General features: G+C 40.4%; 1 protein-coding gene across 2 annotated transcripts in view; it reads left to right on the top strand.

Moving 5' to 3' along the window:
- The window catches only part of PPIG (peptidylprolyl isomerase G), a 40,267-nt gene that overhangs the window by 6,306 nt on the left and 16,051 nt on the right, over positions 1 to 17,910 (top strand). For both annotated transcript variants that reach the window (XM_001514666.5, XM_029071880.2), the window contains exons 2-8: positions 4,093 to 4,171; positions 4,263 to 4,337; positions 4,653 to 4,760; positions 5,371 to 5,415; positions 5,978 to 6,065; positions 10,815 to 10,844; positions 10,941 to 11,080. In XM_001514666.5, coding sequence (XP_001514716.1) covers positions 4,111 to 4,171; positions 4,263 to 4,337; positions 4,653 to 4,760; positions 5,371 to 5,415; positions 5,978 to 6,065; positions 10,815 to 10,844; positions 10,941 to 11,080 — 547 coding nt within the window. In that variant the 5' untranslated portion in view covers positions 4,093 to 4,110. The remainder of the gene's footprint in view (positions 1 to 4,092; positions 4,172 to 4,262; positions 4,338 to 4,652; positions 4,761 to 5,370; positions 5,416 to 5,977; positions 6,066 to 10,814; positions 10,845 to 10,940; positions 11,081 to 17,910) is intronic.

Raw genomic sequence — 17,910 nt, forward strand, 5'->3', positions numbered from 1 at the left:
GAATGAACTCCCAGAGAGAGATCAACTCAGAATAATTGGGGACTCAGCCTATGGGCTTGATGAACGACCACAGATAAGGGAGAAGGAGTGGAGGAAGAGAAGTCAGCAAAGTAGACTGTGAGTGATCAGAGAAGCAGGAACAACACTAGGAGAAAATTGTTTGTGAAACCAAAATAAGATAGCATTTCCAGGAAGAGAGTGTAATCTACAGTGTCCATCATCCTCCCTGTCTCCCAAGCCCATAACTTTTTTTTAATGGTATTGTAAGGGCTTACTGTGTGTCAAACACTGTTCAAAGCATTGGGGTAGGTACCAGTTAATTAGATGGGGGACATTCCCTGTCCCACAAGGGGCTCACCGTCTTAATCCCCATTTTATAGATGAGGTAACTGAGGCACGGAAAAGTTAAGTGACTTGTCCAAGGCCGCACAGCTAGCAACTGGATGGGCTGGGATTGGAGCCCAGGTCCTCTGACTCCCGGGCTCATGCTCTTCCCACTAGGCCATTCTTCTTTCTCAGTCTTGGCATTATCCGCAACTGATCTCTTACTCAGCCCACATATTCAATCTGCAACTAGATTCTGTCGGTTCTACCTTCACCACATCACTAAAATCCACCCTTTCCTCTTCATCCAAACTCCACCTTAATCCAAGCACTTGTCCAATCCCACCTTGACTACTGCATCAGCCTCCTTGCTGACTTCCCTGCCTTTTATCTCCCCCTACTTCAGCCCATACTCCTGCCCAGATCATTTTTCTACAGAACTCTTCAGTCCATGATTCCCCACTCAGAAAACTCTGGTGGTTGCCTATGCATCGAGCAGAAACTCCTTACTATTGGCTTACCTCAGTGCTTACCTACTGTTTATTCTTGCATTGTACTTCCCCGGGTGCTTAGTACAGTGCTCTGTGCACAGTAAGCGCTCAATAAACATGACTGAATGAATGAATAAATACAACCCAGCCCACACACTTCTCCAATGCCAACCTGCTCGCTGTATCTCAATCTTGTCTCTCCATCGACCCCTTGCCCACGTCCCACCTATGACTTGAACTCCCTCCCCCTTCAAATTCAACAGATGATCACTCTCCCCACTGTTCAAAGGCTTGTTAAAATCATATCTCTACAAGGCCTTTCCCAACTAAGACCCCATTTCCCCTACTCCCTCTCCCTTCTCCTTTGCCCTTGCACTTAGACTAGTCCCCCTCATTCACCCCATCCGTAGCACTTACGTACAGAGCTGTAATTTATTTTAATGCCTGCCTCCCCCTCTAGATGGTGAGCTCCTTGTAGGTAGGAAATGTGTCTCCCACCTCTTATTATTTTGCACTCTCCCAAGTGCTTAGAACAGTGCTCTGCACACAGTAAGTGCTCAATAAATATAATCAATTGTTACTCCAAGTACCTTTTTATTAGCATGCCTACTTGAATGACAGACTGCACGTCCCCTGGTTCCTCCTCCCACCCTGGGCCCAAGGAACTCTAAGCAAAGTCCGTCTAAGGAAGAAAAAAAATTATATGGATTGTATAATTGCCATCATTTGACTGAAAATAAAGATGCTTCCTTTGGAGCTATCAAGATACCTTAGGGTTTTGGATTTTATTTTTCCAAATGAGCATTAATTTTGCTCCATGCAGGCTCAGCAATTGAGATCTTTGTAATAGGTTTTTATGACCCTTCGGGTTTTTTTTTCTTTTAGCTTTCTTGTCTGTATTAGCCTTGATTGCAAACGAGTGCACTTTTATGTTAAGAAAAGAGTAAAATGAAGCTGCTTTTTCATATTTGAACTCGTTACGCAAACATTGATTTTGAATTAGAAAATAACTTTGAGGACCTTGCACGATTCCTTGTTCACATCTCATACCTTATTTTAAGATAGGTTGCCTTTTAGTGATAAAGTATTTAAGTAGCTAAATTCTCAGAAAATAGTATTTTCCAAGTTGTCTTTACTCTTTCAGCCCCATAAGGTTTACTTGTTTTTACTGTGTTCTTGAAAAAGCTAGACACAAAAAAGCCATAAAGACTATCTGTCTGATAGTAAACAAGTTTGATGCTCTTTTTGGAGTGTTAGGAATCTGGTTGAAAATGGAAGAACCAAATTGTTATCCTGTTGGAAGTTGTCCTGTTTTTTGATTGGCCAAAGCTTTTGACTTGAATATCAGAAACACAGCTGGGAGTTTCACCCTCTGCTGTCTGTATCATTTATATTATTTGACAATGGTATATGCTTAGTACTTAGGTTTACATGGTACCATGGCAGATACTATTTATTTAGTTTGGTTTCAGTTTTGGTTGAAATATGTAACCATATAATAAGGGAATTGATGTTCAGTTCCAAGACCACGCTGCCATTGGTGAGTCTGCATCTCTGAGTGTGTGTCATTCGGGGAAATCTGATTGCACTTTTGCACACTTTGCTCTTGAATGTATGGCTGTGCGTTTTTCTGACCCCTTACCATGCAGGTGAGGGTTTCTCAGAAACCAATCCAATTAATTGTATTTATGGAGCTCTTTCTGTATGCAGAGCACTATAGTAAATGCTTGGGAGAGTACAGTATAGCAGAGTTGGGAAATAGGTTACTTGCCCACAATGAGCTTACGGTCTAGAGGGTTTACAGACATTAATGTAAATAATATGGGTAAGTGCATAAGTGCTGAGGGACTGAGGTGGCGGTGAATAAAGGGTGCAGCCATGTTTGAGGAGAAAATCATGTCCTACCAACAAACACTAGTGTTGACCCCTAGCGATTTTCACTTAAACTCTTTATGACTTTTCTATTCCTCCATCTACAAAGCGGAGATATTACCTGCCACATAAGTTATTTCATTTGCATAGAATTGTCATGAAATCCTTCAAAGGAATGTTATGAAAATGTTCAAGACTCTTAAAAAATAATAATGGACTTTATCAGGAAAAAATGTATGCAAAAACCTTGGCATTTTGCTGCGATAGAATCAGTGAACTTTTTATTGAGCATTGCCTATGTGTAAAATTCTTACTTAGCTTTTGGAATAGTACAGTTGAATTAGTAGGCATGGCTCTGCCCTCTAGGAGATTACAGTCTAGTAGATTGACTTCCTAATAGTGTAAAAAAATAAAGTTCAAAATTTCCAGGTTAGGGAGGGTTCCTCCATTTTTTCCAATAAGCATAAGGTTCAGATTTTAAAAAGCATAAAAACCAAGGGTTTATGTCTTCCTTTTAAACCATATATTTCATTTTTTCCACATAGTCCTTAAGTCCTGTGTGTAGAACACTGTATTAAGTGCTGGGAGAGAATCCATAGGTGAAAATTAAACATGGTCCCCGTAACTCATGGGACTCACTTTAAAAGTGTGTAGAAGTTTTTGGTTTGTAGTTCTGCTTAGGTTTGGATTTCTTCTCTTTTGGCATCCTGCCTCCTGCTGTGCAAGTTCCTTAACTTGATTTGCATTGTTGGAGCTAGGTTTCTGTAAGCCTAGTTGGTCAGCCATGTAATAATTTGCAAAGTGTTGATGCAGTCATTGTTTGGCTAGCAGTGCATACACTGTTTTTACACAGCACTGAGGTTAACTTGGCACCAATGACTTTTACTGCCTTAAATTGATTAAAAGCTAGGATAAAGTCATAAAAAGAAGAAACCAATATAATATCTGAGCAGCTAAGGTCACACTTTATTGGTTATAATGACATTAATTTTTCAATACAATGTTGTAGCCAACTGTACTGTAATCAACTTGTAAGGTTTACTTTTGGCACATAGAAAGCACTAAACATGAACTATTATTACTATCAATCATATTTATTGAACGCTTACTATGTGCAGAGCATTGTATTAAGCACTTAGGAGAGGGGGTTGGCCTTTGAGGAGGGAGTTAAATGTTAAGTAGTAGTATTGTTGTTGTAGAATTCTGTGTAGTTGATTTAGCGGGACATTAACAGAGGGGGGAAAAAAGTATGCCTTAATAATGTTACTAAGGAACATCAGGTAGGTCTGCTATCCCAAACGTTAATCTTCCATGTATATTATTTGCTCCAAGATTGATCTTCAACAGCTGTCAGAAAGTCTTTGTGGTTTGAGTCATTTTAATTTGATATGTATTTCACCTACAGTATAGACACAGAGAAGTCATGGGAATAAAAGTCCAGCGTCCTCGGTGCTTTTTCGACATAGCCATCAACAATCTACCTGGTAAGAAAAAAATGTTTACATTGAAGTTATAGACACATTAGTAGTCTATGTTTTAAGTGTTCATATTTTAAACCAACTTCATCTTTTTCAGCGGGAAGAGTTGTCTTTGAGCTGTTCTCCGATGTCTGCCCCAAAACATGTGAGAACTTCCGTTGTCTTTGCACAGGTTTGTATGTACTTTTGTCTTCTCTCAAGCAACCAGTATAGTTCTTTGCACACAGTAAGCGTTCCGCGATGAAGCTGTCTTCTACACATCCTAGAAAAGAGAGTGAAGTCTCACAAATAAATGAAAAGCTGAGCAAAAGTTCAAAATGAAAACTTGGACTCAGATTTTATGGTGGCTTTGATTTAAGAGAATATGATTCCTAAGTGGCTGAATTTTGGGAGTATTATTATTTTTCTTCTTCAGCCTTTCCTTTGGTTAAAAAATATAGAATTAATAAATATTAACTTTCCTCTCCTTGCTGTTTTTCTCTCACAGGTGAAAAGGGCACAGGAAAATCAACTCAGAAGCCATTACATTATAAAAGTTGCTTGTTTCACAGAGTCGTAAAAGATTTTATGGTTCAAGGTGGTGACTTCAGTGAAGGTGGGACTTGGGTTTCCTTTAAGGAAAATTCTGCTGACATTTTATCTTGCTTTAAGTTCCCCAAAGTAAGGTTTTTAATGACAAGAATATTTTTTTACCTGCTGTCCCATTTCTTCCTTCCATCCTTCCTGCCAAGGAGGACAGGGTTAGGTAAATAAGTAGAAGTAAATAGAAAAGCAATGCCTTGTATATTTGAACAGGTTTCAGAAATTGTTAACCATTTTAAAGTGCAACCCATCCTGGGGGAAAATACCTAACCCCACAAAGATCTGTTTATAATATTCTGTATTTTCAAGATTTTTGTGATTGTTTAAAAAAACCACACACAACAAAAAGCACGTAGGAATCCATTTACTTGCTGTTCTTAAATTCTGTCACCATTATCTACATCACTGTTGGCCCAGAGTGGTGGTCAAATGTCCTCATATCATAGATGGTTCTATTTAGAAGTTAATGCTTCATTTTCTTTGAGTTATAGCTTTGAAAATCTTTTGGGAATTACTATCATTTCAAATTTGGCAGCACCTGTAAGAATATTTGCCCTTGGGAAAACATGGTCTAAGGCTCTCTATTCCCCCATGCCCCTTAACCCTCTCCCCTCCTTTTTTAGGGAATGGACGGGGTGGTGAATCAATTTATGGTGGATTTTTTGAAGGTAAGTTTCCTTTTCAAATTGTGGGATCTATAAATGCTATAGTGGAAAATGGGAAGAAGGCACAGGGTAGAAGATTCAGGATGATTTGGCTTATGGAGTAAAGGGCAACTCATTTCATAGTTCAGGTGGCTGAATTTTATAATAGCAAAGTTGTTATAGTAATTGCTGTGAATTAAGTTGGACAACTAAATTGTTTAGCTGAATTTACTTCGTTAAAGTTGCAGTACTAAAAGTTTTTTTATGTTTCTGCTGTATGCAAAGCACTGCAGCAAGGATGGAGAAAAGATACTTGGATGGAAATTAAAATCCCTGTCTTCCAAGGGGTTCAGAAAAATAGGAGGGAAGAATTGTCAAAGAACACCTAAGGAAAGGTAAAAGCCATGTAAAAGGAAGGACAACATAAGTATAAGTGTAGTCATTTTGGGTTGAGTGTTGTGGATTTTTTTATGTTTTTGGGGGGCGTTTTTTGGCAAGGTGAGTTGTAAGATTTGTAGCAGAAGTTAGGAGGAATCAAATTTATTTAAATTTGTTTTTGGTTTAATTGAAATTCTTGCTTTTCTAGATGAGAGTTTTGCTGTTAAACACAACAAAGAATTTCTGCTCTCAATGGCCAACAGAGGAAAGGATACTAACGGTTCTCAATTTTTCATGTAAGTATTACAGACATGTGAATTCAGAAGCTTAGAACAGATTTCCTGCCTGCCTCCTTTCCTCCATGGGTGGCTGCTGGCACAGTCAGGCACAAAGTCAGGCATGGGCTTGGAACTGTGCCTGTGCCATGTGGTGGTTGGCCCAAGAGCGTTAATCTATTCGATTTATTAAATTGGATATGCCTTTCCCTGGCACAGGGCTCTAAGACATATTTAGTTGTTGGCATGAAAACCTATTTATGTTCTTAAAATGAGGGGGTTTTTGGTGGGTTTTTGGGGGTTTGTTGGTTTTTTTTCCATGAAACATTATTTTCTCTGTATGTATTTGAATAAAGATGTGGTTTTTCTAATGGGGAAGTTCCTATTTCCAAAAGCGTACTCAACACGTAATATTTGAAAGCACCTACTGAATAGATAGCAGTGGATTAGGCAAATGCAGAAAAATAGAGGTGTAGGCCCAGTATGTAACCTTAAGAACTTGCCATCTATATTTGAATACCGGAAGGAATAGACTTGATAGTGGGAGTGCCTGCAGATGCACACCTATCAGTCATGAAAAAGTTTTTAGACTTGTTGAAGTTGCAATCAAAAGGGTTGAGAGTCTAGGAGGCAAAAGAGAAAGCAGCACCAGGTGCTGCACGCATAAAACAAAACAAAGAATGGCCTTTTTTTGTGCCCAGCTTGACCAGACCAGACCCTTGCTTTTTCAACCAAACGGTTACTCCTAGGTTAATTTCACAATTAGTGGCGTCTCCTTGAAGTCACTGGACAGTTGCAAATGTGGAAGTTGCAAGAGAGCCACACCTCTTTTTCCAGTAATCATTATCTATAGACAGGTCACATATTTCCTATCCTTACCATGTGCCGTACACTGTAGTAGAATGGCAAGATAATCAGATTGTCACTGTCCTTGTCCAGCCCAGCACTCAAAGGAAGAGCAGGTATCTAATCGCTATTTTACAAATAAGGAAACTGAGGCACAAGGAGATGGAGCAATTTGACCAAGGTCAGTGGCAGAGCTGGGACTAGAACTTAGGTCTTTTAACTTCCAGTCCTATGGCTTGTTCACTAGGCCAAGTTCTCATTAATCTAGTATTTTTTTTAGTTCCTTTTTTTAAAAAAATAATGCTGAAAAAATTTTCACTAGGTCTTTTTACATTTTCTGGTTGAGTAGTGGTGCGGTAGCTAATTACAGAGCATCTAAGTAAGAAGGTTCAATAGCAGTGATTTAGGTTAGAATTTTCCCATAATTACCTAGGAACTTACTTATTTTTAAACCCAGAGTAGTTTTTTTCAGGCCTTGAAAATGTTAACTCAATCCAAATTGCATGGCTACGTGGATCACTTTGTTATATCAGTCATTTTCACACCTGGCAAATGAACAGAATCTAGAATTAAATGTAAAATTATTGAGCAATAAGGGAAAGAAGGCCTGTTGAAAAAAGACTTGGCTTCTGAAAGGGGAAATTCTGCCTCACTAATCTTCTGGAGTGCAGTGAAGAGGTAACTAAACATGTGGCTAGAGAGAAACTGGTAGATATATCATAAATACACCTTGATTTTTCAAAAGGTTTTTCATACAAAGACCAAGCCCATTAATCATAAGATTGGAGAGAGTGGTCTATCACGGATAGGAAACCGACTCAAAAATGGGGGCAATGATAAGGGTATGAGGGTATGTAAACTTTTTTCATGGTGGAGAAGTGTGGGATCCCTCATGGATTTGGTTTTAGGACTAGTTTTAGTATATTCATAAATGATCTGAAAGGGAGTGTGCAGTAAAGTCTCTAAATTTGCAGGTGACAGTAAGTTCTTCAGGTTGGGGGTAGACTGCAGAAACATCTCATAACACTGATTGAGTTGGAAAGTGGCAGGTGATCCTCAGTTAATTTAGAGAATGGTAAACCTAACTCTGACTGTATGATGGACTCTGTGCTACCAGTCGAAACTGAGAATCATCCTGTGAATCTTTAGCCACCCACTCTGTTTCCCGCTTTTCCTTTGGCAGTGTACATTTCCCTCTTGTCACACAGTCCCGGATCAGTGGTAATGAATGAAAAGAAAGAGAAAAGGAAAAAATCAATCGTTAAAACCCATAAAAGTAGGAAACAGTAATAAAATTCTACTCTGTAAAATTGCCTGATAATAGTCTTCATAGACAGGAGCAAATCAGATGCAAACTCTGCAGCATTCATGGATGTTTGTGTTCTATAATCACTTTCAGACTCAAAGTACCCTTGAAAGCTTGTCTCCTTTGGGAGGCTTTTCCTGATTTAATTTTCCTTCTCACCAGGGCATATCAACCCAGCTACTACCTTGACACTATGCACCCACAACCATCCTGTCACTCCTATCAATTACATACACTACTATTTAAGTACTTATTCACTTGCCCATTGTTAGGTTTTTTTCCTTCTTTGTAGCCATAAATTTTAAAAAAAGATTGTGGTGTTTATTACGCACATACTATATGTCAAGCACTGTTCTAAGCTCTGGGGTAGATACAAGTTAATTAGCTCTGTCTCCCATAGATGACTTACAGTCTAATTAGAAAGGAGAACATGTATTGAACCCTTTTTACAGTTGAGAAAATTGAGGCACAGAGACGGTAAGTGACTTGCCCAAGGTCAGACAGGCAAGTGGCAGAGCTGGGATCAGAATTCAAATCCTTGATTCCCAGGTCCTAGCCCTTTCCATTAGGCCACACTACTTCAGTACTTTGCCTCCCCAGTTAAATTGTAAACATAATGAGTTCTACTTGTTCCTTCTATTGTACTCCCCCAAACATTTAGTGCAGTACTCTGCTTAATTAGGCACTCAATAAATGCTATTGAATGACTGGTTCTTCCCCATGGCTCTCAAACCTTGTTTCCTACCAGCCCTGTTCTAATTTTCAGAGATTTTTACTGACCCATCTCCAGACCCGTCCAGCTAAGTCTTCAGCATCTTAAAGTGCCCAAAGCTTTATGGTTGATCTAAAGGGGGAAAAACAAGTGTTGGAGGAAGGAAATAAGGAAGAACATCTGTAACCCTAATTTTACCATAATGTAAAAGCTATTACTTCGCTTAACCTTTTCCAGTTTTGACTAAATATCTGTGGAGTTTTCTACAATGATGCTTCACTTAAACTTTTTAATGTGTAAGGTCTGGTGACTTTTTTATTCACAACATGTTGCTCAGACACAATTTTGACAAGCAAACTCTCTTTTTCTCTCTTCAGTGTTGAGCTGTCTGAAAACTGTGAATAAATTCATGGGATTTTTTGTGTTAGTTATCCAGTTGCTGTATGGTTTCCTTTTCCTTCTTTGTCTTACCATCCTCTATCTAGTACCCTCTACCTTACTATCCACCCTTTGTTCTTCCATTTGCTTCTAATTGCCATCTTTTTTCTTCCTCCTCTGTAGCAAGAGTAGAAATACTAGAATTAGTTATAAACAAAGGTACTGGGGGAGCTATGGAAGATGATTTAACCAGACCAGTGGGCAAGAATTTTATAAAGCAGGTGGGTGGGTTTTTGTAATTTTAAAAGGAGAGTGAGAGGCATTAAAGGAGGCTTTGATGGAGTGGGCGGGGTAGTTTGGGGGAGGGTTGGGTGCAGTGTGAGGGATGGTGTGACTGCTGACTTAATCATAATAATGACAGTATTTGTTAAGTGCTTACTATGTGCTAAGTACTGGGATACAAGGTTATCAGGTTGTCCCATGTGGGGCTCACAGTCGTCCCCATTTTACAGGTGAGGTAACTCAAGCACAGAGAAGTTAAGTGACTTGCCTCGAGTCACATACCTGACAAGTGGCAGAGGCAGGAATCAAACCCATGACCTCTGACTCCCAAGCCCATGATCTTTCTACTAAGCCACACTGCTTCTCTTGGACTTGGAGTTTGAGTGCAGGGCCCAGTACGACGGTTAACTTGGGAAGATTGGTGGCTGTAGTAGGAGAAGAGTCTGAGCAGGTGTCATGGAGCCAGCTGATGCAGAACCTTGAAACCTGGTGGCCAGGAACATAAGTAAAATGAGATGGTGTTTGAAGTTCACTTCAGACTTTTGAAGAGGGAGAAAAGAAGAAGTGTGATTGGATCAGCATTACAGAAAGCTGATTCACTGCTGGTGCCGGTAAGATGGACGAGAGAGGATAGAGATTGAGCCTGAGGGGACCAGAAAGAAAGCTGTTGGTGTTTTCAGGTTGGGATGTGATAATGGCATTTGTCAGGCTGGTAACTGACATTACATATAAAAGTGAAAGTACTGGAGGGAAAATGAGTGAGACTTGATCGCATTGGTTGTAGAATGGATGAGAAGAGAGGTATTGGAATGATATATGCATTGAGTATCTTTTAATCATTTTTAATGTTACTTCCTATGTTTAATTTGTAATGAAGAGTTGCCAGGATTCAAGTGCAGTTGTATTATCAAGGGCAATACTACTCTCAGGGCTGAGAACTGCCAAGTTCAGTGGTGTGAGAGCTACAACTGCCAAGTCCAGAAATGCTCTGGCAAGCACTGATTGCCACCGGATGGTAGTGAGTTTTATTTGTATTTTGTTGTATTGTACTTTCCCAGGTGCTTAGTACAGTGCTCTGCACTCAGAAAGCACTCAGTAAATACAATTGAATGAATGAATTTCCCTTTTCAATTTTCCTTCCAGTGTAGTTGGTTGGGGTTTTTTTTTCCATTTTAGAGGTGCTAACTTTTGCTTGTTTGTTTTTTTTCTCGGACTTTGTTTTAATTCTTCCTGATGACCCCAAAAGAACAACTAAACCTACACCTCACTTAGATGGGTAAATATTCTTGCATTTATTTTTTGCCTACTCTCGAAATTTAGTATTTAATATTACAGTAACTCATATTCAGTCTGCTTTATTTTTGTCTCTCAGGCACCATGTGGTTTTCGGACAAGTCATCTCTGGTCAAGAAGTTGTACGAGAAATAGAAAATCAGAAAACAGATGCTGCAAGCAAACCATTTGCTGAAGTACGGATACTTAGTTGTGGAGAGTTAATTCCTAAATCCAAAGGTGAGAATAAATGTATGTATTTCTAAAAATTGAGGGTAAACACTGTAAGCAATGATCCTTGAGGATTGCTGCTTAAAGCCCTTCACCTTATAATATTACTGCTTTTTAAAAACTGCTGCATCAGTTCTTTTGCTTACTATCCAACTTTCTAACCATTATGGTGCTTTTTTCTTTTAAGTTCATCCTTCCGCTTTAGAAATTTCCTTCCATTGTCATTGTAGCACGAAAGTTTTATGTCCTTTTGAATAATTGGAAAATGACTCCCAATTCCTCAGTCCTTAGGAAATAGAGAAGTAGCGTGGCTCAGTGGAAAGAGGACGGGTTTGAGAGTCAGAGGTCATAAGTTCGAATCCCAGCTCTACCTCTTGTCAGCTGTGTGACTGTGGGCAAGTCACTTAACTTCTCTGGGCCTCAGTTACCTCATCTGTAAAATGGGGATGAAGACTGTGAGCGCCACGTGGGACAACCTGATTACCTTGTATCTACCCCGGCGCTTAGAACAGTGCTCTGCACATAGTAAGCGCTTAACAAATACCAACACAGTAATAGTAATAGGATTCATCTTTAGGGTATAGCCAGCCTCTGATGTTTATTTGAGAAACTGTGGTTTCTATAGGTATGAATGATTACCTATTCCTATTCTTTTTATGTCAATTTAATAACTAACAGTTGACCATGGCTTCTGAAGGAGTGTTGATTTGTGTAATATTTCAGCGAGTTCTCGGGAATCCCAGGATTTCAGCTACCCTGTGTGGAATTGTTTGGTGTCAGAAAATATACCTCAGATGACAGTAGAGTATTGCCAAAAGGAATGTGGGAAAACCATGTCCCATAAAGGCATAGGGGTCATTGAAGTAAGAGTCCGGATGATGAATGTGGAATTTCGGTTGTATTATAGGCTTTACTAACTCATTTTATGATCTTGGTGTTTGTTTCAACTGTAAAAACCAGGAAATGAGTCCTGTTCCAGAATGTTTTATGTTTGACAGTCTTTGGGTCTGTTGGGTACCAGGTTGAAAGCAGTTTTGTGATACCTCCAGTTCCCCTCTAAAGCCAAGACCGTACTCTTGCGAAGCTTGACATTAAGGAAAACTCAGACTCATTCTTGAGGGCATCTTGCAGGGGAAGCAGTGTCATTGCCCTTGAGTAATTGCCTCTGTTTCTGTTGATTGGGATTTTTCTTCCCTACCTCTGACCAGGCCCTTGATGTCTTTTAGAAAAACTCCACTCAAAATGTTTCCATTTCTAAACCAGTCTTCATTTAAGAGATGATGTGTGCTGATGGACAATCTTAAGTAATCTGTCTAAAACTGAGGGAGCTAATGCTTTCTTCATTTGCAAGGGTGCAAGGAGGATCAGTTAAGTGGCAGGGAGGTGTCTACCAACTCTGTTGTATTACTCTCTCGTAAGTGCCTAGTACAGTGCTCAGATCAAAGTAAATAAATCAATCGTATTTATTGAGCACCTTGAGTGCGCAGAGCACTGTACTAAGCTCTTGGGAGGAGAGTACAGTACAGTAATATAACAGATACAAGGCACATTCCCTTCCCACAACAGGCTTATGATTTAGAGGAAATGCTCAATAAATACCATTGACTGAATAATTGCATTGAATCTACTCCAGTGCTTAGTACAGTGTTTGACACATAGTAAGTGCTTAACAAATATTACCGAAAAAAAGGATAAGTATTTTAAGCTTCTTGGGGAAAGGGTCTCTAAATACAGCATATGCTGTTCTCTTATTATGTGGGGGTTGGCTTCTTGCAAACTTAACGTTAAGCAAGACTTGCACTGTAATATACAATCTGTCCCAGTGCCGCACACGTGAATGCAGTTTCCTCTGACATCTAGGGATGCTGAATCAATCAATGAATGGCATGTTCTTTCTGCAGAACATTGGACTAAGCTCTTGAGAGAATACATTATATGGGGTAGCCATGATACCTGCCTACAAGGAGCTTATAGACTAGAGGAACAGGACCATTCTGGTCAAACAAATTCCCTAACTACCCAACAGCCATTTATCCAAAATGGGTTATGAACACATGTTATGGCAGGACTGAGTGTTCTTAAAGTAAAAGAATAGAAAAACTCTGGAGAAATCCTTATTGCCGGATTCTGATCGACACAGACATTGTTGATTTCACATGTCCAACTGTAGGACTGAGACTGTTTAAACTCTGACGTTTATCTGTTCAGAGCGCAGAGACGGCCAACCCTCAAGAACCGAAGAGCAGCAAACTAAAAACATAGTTTGGCCAGAGACATATGTTAAAAAATTCAAATAAAATAACCTGAACGGTGAGCAGGTGTTCCCGGTCAAGAAGGGGAGCTAGAAGCAAGAGGGGGAGAGCAGGCATTGTGGGAGCGGTGAGCAGCGAGCAAGGGCCGTCGAGGATATGGGAGCTATGGCGGGCATGCTCTGGCCGTGGAGAAATACTAAATCATCAAGTGCATGGGCCTGAGCCACACAGTGGTAAAGAACCACCTTTCACTTGCAGGCTGCACATTTCACTCAGAGCCCTACTTGACTGAACTCCATGCTGAGCGACCTGTTCACCAGCATAAAATTCCAAAGTCTGAGACTATTGTGCATTCCCATATTGGGCTGCTTCCATTATCTGCCCCCGACTCTCCCCAGTATCTGATAAGGGCCCTATTCTTCCAGAACTTCCAATATTTTAAATATATATATATATATATATATATATTACCCTGTTCGTTTTTCACTAACCAGTTCTTTAATGATTTAAACTTCTTTGGAATTTTAGCACTGTATTTTCTTCCATGTTTTTAAATGCACTTGACCGGCACTACAGGGCTCTGAAAATTCAAGTGAGAAATTTCAAATCTTAAATCTCCAACATCTGTTTTGTGTAGCTTATTTTCTAATTTGGTGTAAGGAGCCTTTTGTGTGCTGAAATGGTGATATTAATATCACTTTAGTGAAGTCTTTTCCCACCCATCCACCCCATCACAGTCTGAGTTACCTAACAGTACTTCAGGAAGGATATCTTTTGGGGGGTTAAAGCCATCATCTTGAGAACAAGTCAGTTATAGGAAAGTTATAGAAGTTTTGGGCCTTGGTTATCTCTTGTCCAGAGAACCCCTAGAAGGGTAGGTTTAGGGATGCCCCAAGAGATTGAAACCATACTGGCCCTTCCAGGGACATACTCTGCCAGACCTCCTAGATGCACGCAGGTCAAGACCAGCTCCTCGGGATGTGGGAACTATACCCAGGTCTCCTATAACATGGGGGTTGCGTTCTTGCAGAACCCCACGTTAAGGAAACGCCTATTGAGGTATCCACCCTGGATCCACTACATACATGCGCAGGCTATTCCTTCTGACACCACATCACACTAAATCGAGTCAGATATTCCTTGTCTATCCGAAGAATGTTCCCCCAATTCTGCCATTGTGTTGTATCTGACCTGCCTAGTGCCAACTCACCTTGTCATGTTACTAAGCCTGTTTCCATCCTGGTTTTCACCTCACAGTCCTCCAAGTAGGTCTGTCACATCAGTTCTCCAGTGCTTAGGACAGTGCTTGGCACATAGTAAGCACTTAACAAATACCGTAATTATTATTCCCTACCCACTGTGTACATCTGTACATATATGTGTGTTTACATACACACATTTTCTCTCTCTCCCTCCATTGCCATTCACAGTATTTGCCTGAATAACTTTTCCTTGTTTCTACACCACTCCCTTCAGCCATGCACTATCACATCAAATTTGTGTTTCCTTTCCTCTTGGCTCTCCCAGTGTAGAAACAACCTGAAGGTTTTATTTTATATTGTCATGTCAGCATCCTTTTATTTAGAGCCCTGTTTCAGAACTGTGACAGCCCACTTGAAAAAACAAAACAAAACACGAACAATCTTTTCTCTTCTCTTTTTTTTAAACTCTTCCTGAAAGAAAACAAAAAGACTTCAGAGGAAAACTGACTGGGCCTACGTGTATCTTGTCTTGGTGAGTTTGGGCCTCTCTTCTTGGGGCTTCCCACCTCAGGATGTTGGGAGATTGAAGATCCTGCTTCTCTGTGGCTTCTTCAGCATGCCACAACAGGAGACTGCTCTCCAGCACCTGGAGAGGGGCCTTCCATCACAAATGAAGTGGAAGAGTGATAACTGATAGGATCATGTATTGAGGCTAAGCTCCCGAGGCCTTTCAAAGGCAGACAAAAAATAAAAGAGGATCAAAAGATGGGGTATTGCTGACGCTCTCCCTGTTGCTAATTCGACCTGGTAACTGCTGGCCTCTGAAGAGAATGAACCAGTGAAACTGCAAAGACCAGGGTGCTCAGAAGTTAATGCTGATCTGCAGGAACCTAAGGTGCAATATCCTCTGTGGGAGAGAAGTGATGGGCCTGGCTGGGGCCTGGACATGAATGAGAGGACATCAGTGCCCAAAAGAGGCAAGTCGAACAGAGCACCACATGTGGTGTAGACAACGATGAACCCTTCTGGAAATGGAGCTTGTACCATGGACTATACTTTGCAAATTGCGGCCTCTTACTGAAAGAGTAATGGGAGGTTAAACATAAAAATTGGCACGGATAAAGGCCATAAAGTCATGCTTCCCAACTTATATATGACGTGCACCAATGTGACTTCAAGAGATTTCAGATATTACCCTGGGATTTTTAGGGTGCTGTTTTTTTCTTTCACCACCCAGGTGAAGGAGCACTCCTAGGGATGCATAGTGAGATTTTAAAAAGCAAATTAAAAAAACCCCACTTTCCAAACCTCAGCTGGGGACCTGTTTCCTGTCGCTTCCCCTCTGCTTCTCAGTTGTAGAATGAGTGGTACAGGAACACTTTCTTCCCTGCTTTAGATTTCTGGGTGTGTGGGTATGCAGCCATGTGTACCCACGACCTACAGCAAGTCAAGTGACTTTTATTCCAGATTTTGTATTGTGATGGCTTAAACTCACATCTTCTTTCAGTAGAAAGGACTTAGGCGCATAACATATTCTGGAAACTGAAATCGAGTTGGAAGCCTGTGGCTTTCAGGAGAGTGTAAATGGGATATGAGTTAGAAAGAAAGTTTTGAGAATTCTTCTATGCAGTGAAGAAAGTGTAAAGCTGAGGTCTTTGTGCCTGGTTGAAATAATAGGAATCTGGGGACTTTGTGTAGTTCCTTAATTGATCTTGGTTCTGATAAACTACCTTTCATTTCCTCTTGGACCCATTAACATTATGTAGGACCAAATGAATACTAATATCGGCATCAGCCATCTGCTCTGCATAATAACCCTTGATAATTCATCTGTTGCTAATATTTGTTGAATGCCTGTGTTGCGCCTAGCACTAAACTAAGCAGTTGGGGATATACAAAAACCATAAATAAAAGACAAAGTGCTTATAATCTGGGGCAAAGACAAGCCCAGAGTCAAATTAAGACATAAAATCTAACTGGTTTTTCCTTCCCAACCCCTGTCCAGTAGCTGCAAACTATTACAGATAGATGCAACTGTAGCCCTACCCCCGTCCTCTGCATCTTTGGAAAACTGACATCAGACTCTGCTGTAGTGGGTAGTTTAGGGAAAGTTGGAAGAGGCCGAGGGAGTGATGAGGGTTGCGACCATGCGCCACAAGTGCCTCATGGCCCCATGGGGTTGTGGTGGTTTGCTGAAGTCAGGTTTTTTTCTGCAAAGGGTGGGGAACAGTATTTGTCAGTGTGTTGCTCCAGTCAATTCTTGGTTTATGTCAGAACTCATTATCCAAATTCTGAATTATTCAAGTTCTTTGCTTATCCTTCCTGATTCTCGCCTTCTGACTTTTAGTAACTAGTACTTCACCAGAGGGTGGGTAAGGAAGGCAGTGTGGTCACTCTGCCTGGATACTGTCAGCAGCTCAAGCCAAAAGGTTGGTCGGAGAATACGTTGAAACATTTGCTGTTATCCTTATCCTTGTTCTCCTTTGTCATCTATTTCCCCAGAGTTCATATAACACGAATTACTTCTCTCTGAACTCTGGAAAGTTTCACAGTTGTGAGTTGTACTGCTATGGATTGAGTCCTTACATTTCAAAAAACTTAGTTTACTCTATAGACAGGAATTACCCAAAGATCACAAAGGCCTGACATTTTACCTGTTACTTGTTTTCCTCTTGTCAACCAGCTGTGAGAAGCGCTATGGAAGGAGCAAAGATTTGCGTTCTCATCCCAGCTCCGCCACTTCCCTAACAAGTGACCTTGGGCAAGTCACTTAATTTACTTTTGCCTCAGTTTCCTCATCTATAAAGTGGTTTCAGTACTTGTTTCCCTCCTACTTAGACTGTAAATCCAAGGAGGGGCAGAGATGTTATCTTGTAACTTATCCCATGCTTAGTATAGTACTTAACACGTAGTAAGCCCTTAACAAATGCCACCTTTAATATCGTTGATCATTATTATTTATCTGATCTTTCCAATCTCACTCCCATTTATTATCAAAATACCAACACACCCAACATCTTTGCTTGTGTTGAATTAACAGTGTTGGAAGATAGGTTTGCATGAATAGCATACAGATTAGCACAATGCTCTGCCTCCTTTGGGAGCCTACCGGTGATGCTCATATGAATGGTTGCGCAGGCCTGGCTTCAAATTTGTTTCTCTAGAAATAGAGGAAATGACTACCCTAATGATGTGGTTATTGGCGCTTAAATTCTTTCATTCAATTCATTCAGTATGTACTGAGCCCTTACCATACTTACTATATACTTACTATATGCAGAGTACTATACTAAGTGCTTGGAAAGTACAAGTCAGCAACAGAGACAATCCCTGCCGTACAATGGACTCACAGTCCAGAAGGAGGGGGGATAGACATCAAAGCAAG

This window comes from Ornithorhynchus anatinus, chromosome 9, assembly GCF_004115215.2.
Source record: "Ornithorhynchus anatinus isolate Pmale09 chromosome 9, mOrnAna1.pri.v4, whole genome shotgun sequence".
NCBI classification, from domain to species: Eukaryota; Metazoa; Chordata; class Mammalia; order Monotremata; family Ornithorhynchidae; genus Ornithorhynchus; species Ornithorhynchus anatinus.